Source organism: Sceloporus occidentalis, unplaced genomic scaffold, assembly GCF_023333645.1.
Source record: "Sceloporus occidentalis isolate IW3139 unplaced genomic scaffold, rSceOcc1.0.p SCAF_8, whole genome shotgun sequence".
NCBI classification, from domain to species: Eukaryota; Metazoa; Chordata; class Lepidosauria; order Squamata; family Phrynosomatidae; genus Sceloporus; species Sceloporus occidentalis.
This window is the reverse complement of record NW_028316988.1, coordinates 44,217,003-44,229,548: the sequence shown is the minus strand read 5'-3', so window position 1 is coordinate 44,229,548 and position 12,546 is coordinate 44,217,003. Positions and strand designations below refer to the sequence as shown.

At 41.3% G+C, this 12,546-nt stretch overlaps 1 protein-coding gene across 3 annotated transcripts in view; it reads right to left on the bottom strand.

Moving 5' to 3' along the window:
- The window catches only part of COL4A6 (collagen type IV alpha 6 chain), a 117,750-nt gene that overhangs the window by 28,836 nt on the left and 76,368 nt on the right, over window positions 1-12,546 (bottom strand). For all 3 annotated transcript variants that reach the window (XM_089536487.1, XM_089536488.1, XM_089536489.1), the window contains 12 exons: window positions 11,653-11,769; window positions 11,028-11,096; window positions 10,324-10,359; window positions 9,693-9,755; window positions 8,377-8,412; window positions 6,968-7,009; window positions 5,532-5,624; window positions 4,404-4,457; window positions 2,239-2,298; window positions 1,845-1,889; window positions 1,496-1,549; window positions 548-617 (listed from right to left, as the gene is read on the bottom strand). In XM_089536487.1, coding sequence (XP_089392613.1) covers window positions 548-617; window positions 1,496-1,549; window positions 1,845-1,889; window positions 2,239-2,298; window positions 4,404-4,457; window positions 5,532-5,624; window positions 6,968-7,009; window positions 8,377-8,412; window positions 9,693-9,755; window positions 10,324-10,359; window positions 11,028-11,096; window positions 11,653-11,769 — 739 coding nt within the window. The remainder of the gene's footprint in view (window positions 1-547; window positions 618-1,495; window positions 1,550-1,844; window positions 1,890-2,238; window positions 2,299-4,403; window positions 4,458-5,531; window positions 5,625-6,967; window positions 7,010-8,376; window positions 8,413-9,692; window positions 9,756-10,323; window positions 10,360-11,027; window positions 11,097-11,652; window positions 11,770-12,546) is intronic.

Here is a 12,546-nt window from a genome sequence, read left to right as displayed (position 1 = left end):
GAAAGATGTCAGAATTGCTCTGTATTGATCTCACCCAGAGCATCATCACCTTTCCCACTGCCTGCGATGTTCTCTACTCAGTATATACAGTAGGCCCTCCATATCCACAGGTTTTTAATCCATGGATTCAAGGCACAGCAGTCTACTACCTTGTATTAAAGCAAAATTACAGCTCCTAGAACTTTCTGAAGCGGAAATAGACAATTCATGGGTTTTTGTGGGTTTTTCAGGCTATGTGGCCATGTTCTAGAAGAGTTTATTCCTAATGTTTCGCCAGCATCTGTGGCTGACATCTTTGGAGAATGCTAAGGATTCTTCAGTCTCTGAAGATGCCAGCCACAGATGCTGGCGAAACGTCAGGAATAAACTCTTCCAGAACATGGCCACATAGCCTGAAAAACCCACAAAAAACAAGGGATGCCAGACACGAAAGCCTTCAAATTCACAATAGACAAAAGAGCTTGGGGAATTCCCACTCCGGGTATATAAAGGTATACAGATAGATGAAGTGATGTATTTGGTCAAAGAAAGGAAAACAAGAGTGCACCTGAGATCACAATGCCTTCTGCGTCAACAACGACAGTAGGACCCGGGGGGCCAATATCGCCAAACTCGCCCTGGAGAAAATCAAACGTAAGTGTAGGACATGAAAGTTCATCTAAACTACTTCTGTTCAACCCAGACAGCAATTGGACCCTGACTGAGATGAGAAACTGCAGCTTGGACTCTTGCTATCCAGAGGGCAAATGGGGATTTGCATGATCCAGTCTTCCTCCATGCAATGAATACATCAATCAATCAATCAATTAATTAAATTCACACACAGAGAGAGAAAACAAGCAGCTCAGGATGAAGACTAAGTTGGAACTCTTATCCTTAAAATTCAAGTTTTCTATGTAGAGGGAATGTTTCGTACATAGAAATATTCCTTGGGATTGTTGGATTTGAATTGGCCTAGACATGTATTAATCACACAAAGTGATCCCAATTTCTTTTCTATTCCTACTACTTTCAGGACATTTCATTTCATTCCCCGCCATCACCACCATTCAGCTTTCTAATTTCCTCTTGTTCCTTCCTTTCATGAACACAAGACGCATAGCATTCTTTGGCCTCTCTCAGGCTTCATTGGATGGTTTTGGGTTCACTATTCCTTTAGGGTTTCTTAAAAAAGAAAAAGAAAACACTTCTGAAAATCTTGGTGTTCCCTTTTGGGCCTGAATGGGGCAATTCTGGATACTTAAGGAAAAACACCAGAGATTGGATTCGCTGTTAGTACAGGTTGTCTCCCTTATCCAAAATGCTTGGGACCAGGGCTGTTTTGGATTCTGGATTTTTCTGGATTTCAGAATACCTGCATTTGAATATATGATGAGATATTTTGGCCATGGTAACCAAATCTAAACATAAAATTCATTTATACGTCATGGGGATGTTTTCCCTGTATATCTGAAGTGCCAGAATGAGCGGTTTGAGTTTTGCTGCAAGACGTTACCTTTCCTCCTGGTGTTCCATCTCTTCCTGGAAATCCTGGGTCCCCCGGTTGGCCCTAAATGACAAGGAATTATCGTTATTACCATTGTTTCTACCCACTTTTTTTAACCAGAGCTTCAAAAGATTGCTTCTTTGGATTATAATGTTCAGAATTATTGCCATGCTGAGCAATGCAGCCCCGAAGAGTGACTTTTCCAAACTCTTTGTTTCCTCTTTTAAATGGCTCCTTGTCCTGGTTATGCTGCACAGAATGAATAGGCGATCCCACAATTTAGAGGCAAATAAGGAGGAAGACCATTTTGACCCAGGCTGGCAGTCCACCAGATGATGGGATACAAGGTGCAACGTACCTTTCCGCCCGGGCTCCCTTCAAATCCCTTCAGTCCCATGTCTCCCTAAAAACAAAGAAGAAAGAAGATGAAAAATATTATTGAATTCCAACTTGCCATTTCATTCTCAGGCAAATGGACTGTTTGGCTTGCTTTTGCTGGGAATTTTTTAGAGCAGGAGCTAGGAAATTTATGCCCTAGAGCTCAATATCTGCATTTGATATCCTGAGATATTTACTGGGGACTATGTAACCCAGCTCTCATAATTGTCCCACCATTATGATCAGTGTCTACAATAGTAACTTTTCCAGGTTTTCCTCAGATCACTGAAAATCTGGAAACCATTTAGGCCTCTGATACTACCTTACATCTATCTATCACCCCAACCATGGATGGATTTTATGATGGTACTTACCCTGGGTCCTGGCAACCCAGGTACGCCCTTTTCTCCTTTCTCCCCAAAAGCAAAAAAGCCCTAAACGAAGAACAGGGGAAAGACAACAGAGATAACAGGGGTTAATCTTCACCTTATTGTGAGAACAAAAACATGATGCAAACCCATGACACAGAAAATAAAAAATACTTCATGCAACTGGTTCAGTGTAAACAATATATGGGAAGCAAGATTTGGGACTAGAGCTTGGGATGATAGCTTTTAAAAACTAGTTGATCAATGAGAGTTGTTGCAGTTCCTGGGATATATTGGGTTGCCCTTTCCTGCACCTTCATCAGAACTGCAATATCCTTGCAGAAGATACTCCTTGGATTAAGCAAACATTCCTAAACCAAAAGCAGAGAAATTATCAGACACATATAGAGAATTCTGCTTTTCTATATCCTTTATTAAGGGCTGCCCCTGATATCCCAGACTCCAAATCCATCAGTTCATCCAAAGTTCTTGTGAATCAGTTGACTTCCTTCTGCATTGCCAGATACTCATATAACTCAGGCATATGACTGCAGGCCAATTTGCCATGGTTGTGTTGTACTGCAAGTTCCATCATTCTTCGCTATGATGGCTAGGGATTATGGGAGGTGCAGTCCAACAACACCAGGAGGGCCATACAATTCCTACACTTGCAGTATACCATGGGATAGTCCTGAGTATACCTAGATAATTTCCACTCATCCAAGAGAATAAGGAGATCTCCTGTGCATATGCAACTACCCATTCATACTTCTGTTTTTCATCGTTGCTAATGCCTCCAATGTGCAAAAGGAGCATTTCCTCTATCTTGAACCACACTCAAATGCAGAGCATGTTTAAAATGCTAGTGTCACTCATACAAAAATTCTTGCAATGTATCTTTCCTTTGCAGAGAAAGAGAGAAGCAGGACAGCATGCAATGTTGATGCAATCCATAAGTAATTTACTGCAGGGCTGTAATCTTGCCTAGAGTATTTATTCATTAGGTTGTAAAAGAAAGGAGTGACATTTACAGATGTTTCACGGTTGTGGGAAATTCATTGCTATCAGCCAAAAAGGATTAGAAAGCATGTGTTTGTGTTTGTGGGGAGGGAGGCCCAACCTCTATACTGCACTTATGCCAAAGGTAAAAATTAAAAGCTTCCACTCCAATCCTAAAAAGAGCAATGTTTTGAGATAAATATGGGGGAAAGAGTTAAATACAGGGAGGAAAATCTGTTTAACATTTTTGAAATGCAACAAGGAAATATGCCTTCTGTCATGATCAAAAGTAATGTGGTTTGCTTCGTGGTTGTGTGAAAGTATTTTAATTTAACCCGAAACAAGACATATACCGAGATACTCAAACGAGAAACACAGTAATTAAAAATGCCTAAAGGCAGTTGCTAGTCCCAGCTGCAGTAGACACAATAAATCAACTGCAGAATCAAACCAAAACTCTTCTGTAAATTGCATTGGTTCAATGGATCCGCTCTAGGTTTGTCCAGCAATTGGATTTCAGCCACAAAATATTCCTTGGAACACACCACTTACAATGACTCTGGCACTCCTTTTCCCAAACTGCTTGCATTAAACATCACCAACAAGCCATAGTATACTCTGTGGAAATATGGCTTGTTGTGATGTATAAATCAGCATCTGCTGTCAAGTCATGGTTTGTAAAGTACCCACAGAATGCAATCTGAACGTATGGCCTCTTGATAGCATATGAATGCTGTTTTGTTAAAACATGGTTTATTGTGACTCGCAGACCTGCAATCCTAGCTTGTTCTTGGCCTGTTTCCCCATCAATTTATGCTGCAACAGGAAAAAAAGCAAACCCGAAACAACTCAAAATGAGGAAGGCAAGTTCCAGTTGGTTTGGTAACATTGCATTTTATGGCTTAAGCAACAAACCATGGTTAGCAAAGACCAAGGCATATTGTGATGTGTCTTTTGTGTGCATCAAATGTATGTAAACTCTGAAAAATCATCCTCATATCATAAGACAGAAGCAAACATGACGTAAGAATTGTGATATAGACAAGATTAACCTGCATGAGCCTAAAAACTCCAGTTTAAGCCTCACTCATTTTATAATCCACCCATTTTATCATAAGGACTAGAAGACTGGAAACGTACCAAACCTTTGTGCCATAGATTAAACCACTTACCGGAGGACCAGGAAACCCTTGCGGACCTGGAAACCCTTCTGGGCCTGGAATGCCCTAAAAATAAAGTGTTCATATAAAAGATTAGCTAATTTAAGAGGAGAGCTGAAATGCATATTGGGGCAGAGCTTCCCACATATTTAGGGTACGTTGGAAGAGGTGAAATCAGGGATCAAATGAATTAATGGTTTACAGAGGTGAAAAAATATATGACGGCCAAGTATTAACAGGCCTCAGTTGTCTCCCTTCCTCCACACTTCTTGAAACGGCGAGCTTTTAATTTCAAACCAGGCTGCAAATCTTTTTAATCCCGGCAGTTGAGGGATGAGGCTCGCTGTTATCTTGGCTTTTCCCTGGGGAACTGAAGGTCAGGACGATGCTCCTAACTAGCAAATTCTTGCCAAGAAATAACAAAAAAAGCCCTGCTGATCTTGCAAATGGCTGAGCTGGAAACTCAAGGAAGGATTTGGGAGTTAATCAGCTCTCCCTGGTATCAGCTGGACCAATGGCCAAAGTCAATAAAGCCTAAGCGCTGGAAAGAGTCCAACGGTTAATCCAAGACCCCAAAGATGCTGGAATCTTGTTCAGTCTCCCATTGGCGGCTATGTCAGTGGGGAAGTGAATCCATCCTGGGTTTTGAGTCTGAACTTGAAACTATCCAAGATGCTGAACTCTAGCTTCTAAATAGATTCAGTACCTTAAACGGTTCCTTTCACGTTTGATCTAAACCTACCAACCCAATTTCATGGATAAGCACACCTGGCCCTACATTCATTTGTTGTTGTGTGGCTTCAAGTTGTTTCAGATCTAAGGTCATGGGGTTTTCTTGGTAAGATTTGTTCAGAGAAGGGTTGTCATTGCCTTCTTACACCATGTTCTTGTTGTTGTATGCCTTCAAGTTGTTTCTGTCTTATGGTGACCCTAAGGTGAAGCTATCATGGGCTCTTCCTGGCAAGAGCTATTCAGAGGAGGTTGCCCATTGCCTTTCCCTGAGGCTGAGAGTGTGTGACTTGCTTGAGGCCACCCAGTGGATTTCAATGCCAAGCCAGGAATTGAACTCAGGACTCTAGAGACGTAGTCCAACATTCAAACCACTACACCACAAAGTAATATCAGATTGTAAAAGCCCACCTTTGCCCCTCGTTGTCCCTTGGGGAACTCCATGAATTCCAAAATCCCAGTGGAAGGTGGAGGTCCAGCAGGACCAGGAAGGCCAACATCTCCCTAATAGGGAAAGAAATTTGATGTTAGACATAAGTCAGGCTACAGCCATCCCTTTCGCTTCCCTGAAATCTCCCACTGATCAATTCTACCAAGTAACCTCAAACTGTACAATATCGGGAGAGGGAAATAAATATCTTCTTCTGTCTGTGCAATTGGGCAAGGAAGGCATCAGAAGTCTGCATCAAGTCAAATTCTATGATGCAGATGGACTTACTCAGATGCAGCAAGCACACTCACTCACTCACTTTCTTTCCTTGTTTGCAATTTGGTTCTGCTTCCCAAGCTAAGGGGAAGGACCTTCCTCGGCAGAAGCCCTTCAGACCCCACCCATCCGCATGAACCTCAGCCGCTAGACGGAATGAGGCCAGCTGGAAAATCCATAAACCAGTTTTGCATGCGGCTGCACCACCCGGGGCTCTAATGAGAAACAGACGGGGCCAGCTACCGAGCTACTAGCTGGATAATCTGCCATTCGCCTGTCAACACTCTCTTGACAGCTGCAGAACTCTGGGGGAGCAAACGGTTGCCTAGGAAAGTCGATGATGTCTATATGTTCCCTCCAGGTTAAGAGGCAATAAGTCTCAAACATGCAGTTCGCCACATGTCTGCTCAGCAGGAAGTCGGAAGGAGCCGAACAGGCTTTGGTTCAAGGACCGTGGCCAGAACGTGTGTGGCCAAGCAACATGATGGCAAAAATTATTAACAAGGAAGAAAAACCAAGGTAGGAGATTACACAGGAGTTTGCTTTTGCCTGAGTCTACTGGGAAGAGCAAGACTCTGACTCCTCCTCTCCCCCTTCTGAGTCGGACGAGTGCAAACTACAGTGCGCCTGTGTCATACGCAAGCTTGCCAAATGCGGCTTTCATCTTACGCTGAAAGTTGTGTGCCGGAAGAGACACTGGTGCGTGCACCCATGGTGCATGCGCTGCACCACACCATGGGCACGAACCCCATTGTTTTCAATGGGGCTCCAGCATATGCTGGAAGGGGGTCCGGAATGGATCCCCTTCGTAAGGGAAAGGTGCACTGTACTTTTGTAACCTTTGGAGGAACTCTGAAGTAAGCAGAGGACAAAGCGGAAAAATGAGAAAAAGATATAGCCGTGTTAGTCTGTAGAATCAGTACACAGAGAGATCTTGGAGCACCCTTGAGACTAATTGAAAGAACGGCCAATGTCTGTCTTTCAGTTAGATGCTACAAGATCTCTCTGAGTATTCACACAGGGATATGTATATCCACCTTTCAATAGATTGTATTTGTATAGAGTTCTTCCTTCACTGATGGCAACAACTAGCATGACAACTGCAGGTATTTCAGGAAAAATCAAAATGAACTGAACTTACTTTTTCTCCTTTTTCTCCCTGGAAAACTAGGCCACTGTTCCCCTATAAAATACCAAATAATTATAGTTTGTTGTTGTTGTTGTTGTATTAAAAAACACACTCTTTTATATAATTATTAACAAAGACAAGATTCACACCAATAGAAACAAAGCATTTCAGCCTAAATCCAATTGCTAATCCCAGCTAGAGACGACCCATTGGAGCAGTGGGATTTACATCAAGGCTGACATATAATCCAGCATTGGGTCTACTATATGTGAAACTAGCAACCGGATGTAGGCTTTGGTATTACATTATCACTCCCTTTATTGCTCCAGGACTTACAGATATTGAATATCATTCTCTGAAGTCTTCATCATATTAAAATTTTAAAAGATCAGGCACTTGATAATAGCTTCAGACTGACAATAGGATAAACCATTTTTTACTGTGATGGGAATAAGCCTGGCCTTCCTCCTCTTCTTGTGCATCTCCATCTGTACAAATCCATGAATTCAAGATTTTTCTTTCTGGTTATGAGCCACAGTTTGCTGTGTCATCCAAGCCTAATAAACTGTGGTTTAATCCTATAGTTTATCCTATATAGTTTAGAGTTTAACAATGCACTCAGCAAAGTTTATCCAAACTGCAAGGAGAAGATACAGTATAGTCTCTTTTTTGCAACCACAGCAGAAAGTAAGTAAGAAGTGGTCGGTCCATTTCCATCACAATAAACAATGGTTTAGCATAACATGAAACTGCAGGAGGAATAAGAAGCCCTATCCTTCCAAATTTCAGGACGATGAAGCCAGTTTAAACATGAATTTCTATGCCCTGAAAGAACTATTCAGATATCATGGGTGAAATGCTTTCCTTGCCAAGAAAGGTAATTGCCCATTCAGCAACAATTTAAAGTTGACGACTATCTTTAAATCCATTTCCCCGCAAATATGTTAAAGACATATCATTATAACAGTAAAAAAGGGAGAAAGATTAAACGATAATCTATTCTCCAAGGCATTCCAGGCATTGCACCTAAGACTCAGGAAAACCTCCCTTTGAGAAGTAAACCTCGCTCTCCAATTAACATTCAAAAGCAGTTTTTAAAAAACGTTTCAGGTGTTATCAAAGCATTTTCATCTTCTAAGCTCAGATTCTGCATTGATGTCGCATGGCATTGTTTGCAACGCTGGAGCAGTATTAAACAATACCAGTCGCTGCAACCAAGAAACTGCTTAAGAATAGTTTATTAAGAACAGGAGAAGCAAGATAGTAAACAAGGCAAAAGAAAATCGTTGGACAATAACCTACAGGCAACATAGCCAGTGTTAATTCAAATGTTCAAAATGGTTGATAGAAAGAAGAAAGACAACAAACCTGCATATCTAATGGAAAAGGCAAGAATCAAGAAAGTAGTCAGCTATACTTACCAATTGGCCTGGAGGGCCAGGTATACCTGGTGGTCCCTAAATATGAATATATAAAATAATGTTAATTAAATGTTGCAACTTAATTTTTTCATTTTTTGCTAAAGGAAGAGATTAAAGGGAGGATTCCAATCTCAGAAGCTATAGCCTTCTCAAAGGGATAGTCTATGGAGTGTATTATGCACACTGCTGTGGATTTTCACAGCATCAATGCTTAATGGTCTTCACTTTCCAGTGCAAATGTGCATCTTTTCACCTTCTCTCTGAGGAAAATGCACAGTCATGTCAATCCATGTGACGCAGCTGGCCAGCCACACATTTGACAATGTGCATCCTTGCAGAAACGCTGGTAAAAACTACACATCCCTTCCCAGCATAGGCCTCATTCCCACTACCTTTTAAACCGGTTTAAATGACCCTAGTTCCCACTTAATCCGAATTACTGAAGCGATTCCGAGAGGGGAGCCATGTGCTAACCCCATTTATCCAGTGTCTTTTTGATGCTGATTTCCCCCCGCTTCTTTTTGGTTAAATCGAATCTGCGCAAGTGTGAACCAGAAGCAGATTGGAATCAATTCAAATTTCCCCTTTGGCTGGTTGGAACCGAATCATTTCGAACCAATTTATTAATGAATGGGAACCACAAGTGGATTATTTTAGAGGGAGGAAATGCGATCAGGACAAATGTACTGGGAACCACGCTCCACTGTCAAATCGATCCATTGATTCAAATCACACACCGATTTATTTGTAAGTGGGAATGAGGCCATAGTTTATGACCTCTCTGATTGGTTGCATCCATCTAGCATGCACTCTTCCTCTATTTCTATTTCTCTCGACCTTTTCTAGCATTATGGTCTTTTCCAGCGATTCATGCCTTCTCATGATGTGGCCAAAGTACAACAGCCTCAATTTGGTCATCTTGGCTTCCAGGGAGATTTCTGACTTGATCTGTTCAAGGACCCATTTATTTGTCCTTTTGACCATCCACAGCATCCTCAGCTCTCTTCTCTAGCATTGCATCTCAAAGGAATTGATTTTCTTTTTTATCCGCTTTCTTAACCATCCTGCTCTCGCATTCATAGATGGTGACAGGGAATAAAATGTCTTGGGCAATTCTAACTTTAGTGTTCGGTTGTATATCTCTCCTCCTAGTTCTTTCATAGCTGCCTTCCCCATTCCTAGTCTTCTTCTGATTTCTTGGCTGCAGTCTCTGTTCTGATCAATGTTTGATCCAAGGTAAAGATGCTCTTTTACAGTTCCACCTATTTACAATACAATTAATCACAAGGAAGAGAAAAGATGCATGGGCAACTTACGGGAAAGCCAGGTAGCCCAACTGGGCCAGCAGGACCTAGTAGACCTGGGAATCCTTTGGCACCCTGTTTTTAACAAAGAAGAATTAAGTTGAGTCGCAAGTAAGAGAAACTTACATTATTCCATTTGTTCAGACTGTTCTCTAGTCTGTTCAGTCCTGAAACCCTTATTGTTAATATACTCTGGCATTACACTCTGGTTAATGTGTCTCTGGCATTCAACCAGGATGGCTAAAAGGATCATGGCTCTGGAAGGATGGGAGGATTGTGACTTCACCATTCTGAAAAGTTCAAGATCTTTGGGAGGGTAATAGGCATGTTCAGATTTTCAAAGTAACAATGGCACCTTAAGAAATCGAACATAACATAACAAGCAGAGATGGTGAAAGTTACCTTTTGGGACTACGGCTCCCAGAATCCCTCAGGCAGCATGGCTACTCCGATTCTGAGAGCTGTAGTCCAAAGGGGGAGAAAAGGGTAATTTGTTGAGCTACTGACAATAGGTCATAAATGTATTCATTTATTTCAGGCGCTAATTCATCTCCTCTTCACATGCCGCAGCCCCCAAGGCAATGCATGATGCAAAAGTACAAAACTTTTAACAGACTGTGCAAGGCAAGGAAAGCAAACTTACCACCGCGCCATCCAATCCCGGAAGTCCACTTTCTCCCTAAGAGTAACAACAACCACCATCAATGAAACAGAAATGATAATTTGGACAGAAATCCTATTATGCCAAATTGGGATGTGGTACTGTATTGGTAAAAGCCTGGCTTTCTTGCTTGTATTACTATCTAGGAATCAAAATCTGTAATTAAAAAGGTAAGCTCAGTGTTTTCTTTCTCCTTAATAAATGCAAAAGCAGAAATATCCCTCACTTGAACCTGAATGTTAATCCATGGAGTCAATGAAGCCACTGAATCGAAGGAACTCACCTAGATGTTGACTTCCCAAGTTTCCATTTGTCCAATGGATATTTAAGTTGTGATTTGCAATTGCATTTAGACCTCCCTCCAAAACCTATGTTCTCAAGCTTTGATACTTACTGCTATCCCAACCCTATCCTTCGGTGGAAAGCACATAAAGCTTTCCTTGTATAAAATGCCTTTTGTGTTTTAAGGGACAGGGAAGGAGGTTAGTCCCTAGAACCAAAACCTGAATCCAACAGACATGACTACTTGCTAAAGTCTCATGAATTTAGTTAGAGCACAATGGTAGTTCAGCCTAAATATTGGCAGCAGAAAAATCACATGAATGCAGGTTCCACTTTTAAAAAGGTAAAGGATTCATGATGTATGAGCTATGTATGTAAAGAATATATTCTTGAACACTTCTTACCTTCATTCCTTTTAAAACTCCCTGGGCAAAAACAGGCTCACCCTTTGGACCTTTGGAGCCAGGACGCCCCTATGGATATACATAAATAAGCAAAACCCAGAGGTTAGAAAAGATGTGGGAGGAAGGGATGAACAAACCAGACTTTTAATTAATTAAGAATAAAATAAAATAATTACAATTAATATAATTAATTACAACAATTAATACAACTGATATAATTTAATTGGATGACTGATTATATTTGACTAATGTTGTGCCTTTCTACCAACTTGCATCATGAATTATAACAAGGTACAGGTTGAGTATTCCTTATCTGGAGTTTAGAAATCCAAAATACTCCAAAATCCAGAATTGTCCATATTGGTGGCGAAGATAGTGACATCTTGGCTTACTGATGATTCAGTGCACACCAACTTTGTTCCATGCACGGCATTATTAAAAATATTGTGCATAAAGTTACCTCCAAGCTACATGTATAAGATGTATATGAACCATAAATGAATTTCGTGTTTAGAGTTGGGTCCTATCTCTCAGAAAGCTCATTCTGTATATGTAAATATACCAAAAATCTCATCCCAAAGACCTCCTTTATAGTCCTTTTGTCTTATGCTAGCCCAAAACGTACCGGCAGCCCTTGGATGCCAGGAAATCCCTCTGTTCCAGGAAAACCAGGGCTCCCAATTGTTCCGTTACAGCCATCCAGACCAGGTAGACCTCTGGACCCTGCTTGGCCAGGGTGCCCCTGTACAAAGAAAGGCAAGGGAGGGAAAGTGCATACTGAAATCAGCCATCTTAAAAATAAAATCCATAAAGTGTTTTAAATGCTAATGTAAACATGGTTGCTATAAGAGAAATCTACTTATATTGGCCTTGCTTAACCCAGAATGCTGCAAATGCGCTGGGCTATTAATGTTATTAGCACCGTTATTCCTGCTTTTGCTACTATTGGGTGTATCTGCACTGCAGAACTGAAGCAATTTGGCACCACTTTAATTGCTATGATGCTATCCTATAGAATCCTGGGATTTGTAGTTTGGTGACATTTTCATCCTGGTCCATTAGTGAACTCCAGTGCTTCACCAAACTGCAATGCCAGGATGCTGTAGGATAGAGACCTGGCGCAGGTCTTGTGCTCCTAACCCTAACCCTAACCTAACGAATATAGACAGACATTTGAAGCTACAGGGTATTTCTATAGGACAACACCCAACTCTGACAGCTCCTACATAAAATAAGGAGGCCAAAGAGCTTTTCCCTGCCTCTTTTCATACAGCAGTCCCCCAAATCCTCTGAAATAAAACTGGGACAGTAGATGGCAGCAGTAAGAACTTTAAAACTAATCCAGCTAATACATTACAATTTGGATCTACTTTGGTCTCGCTTAAACAGCGGCCTTTGGAGAAACACAAAAAACAGGCCAGACAAGCAGTCTGCAGGTTGCATTTTGCCCAAACCGGTGGAAGCAGAGCCTGGTGCCAATGATAGCATTTTCTGTGCAGAATACAGCCTTTTCTACATA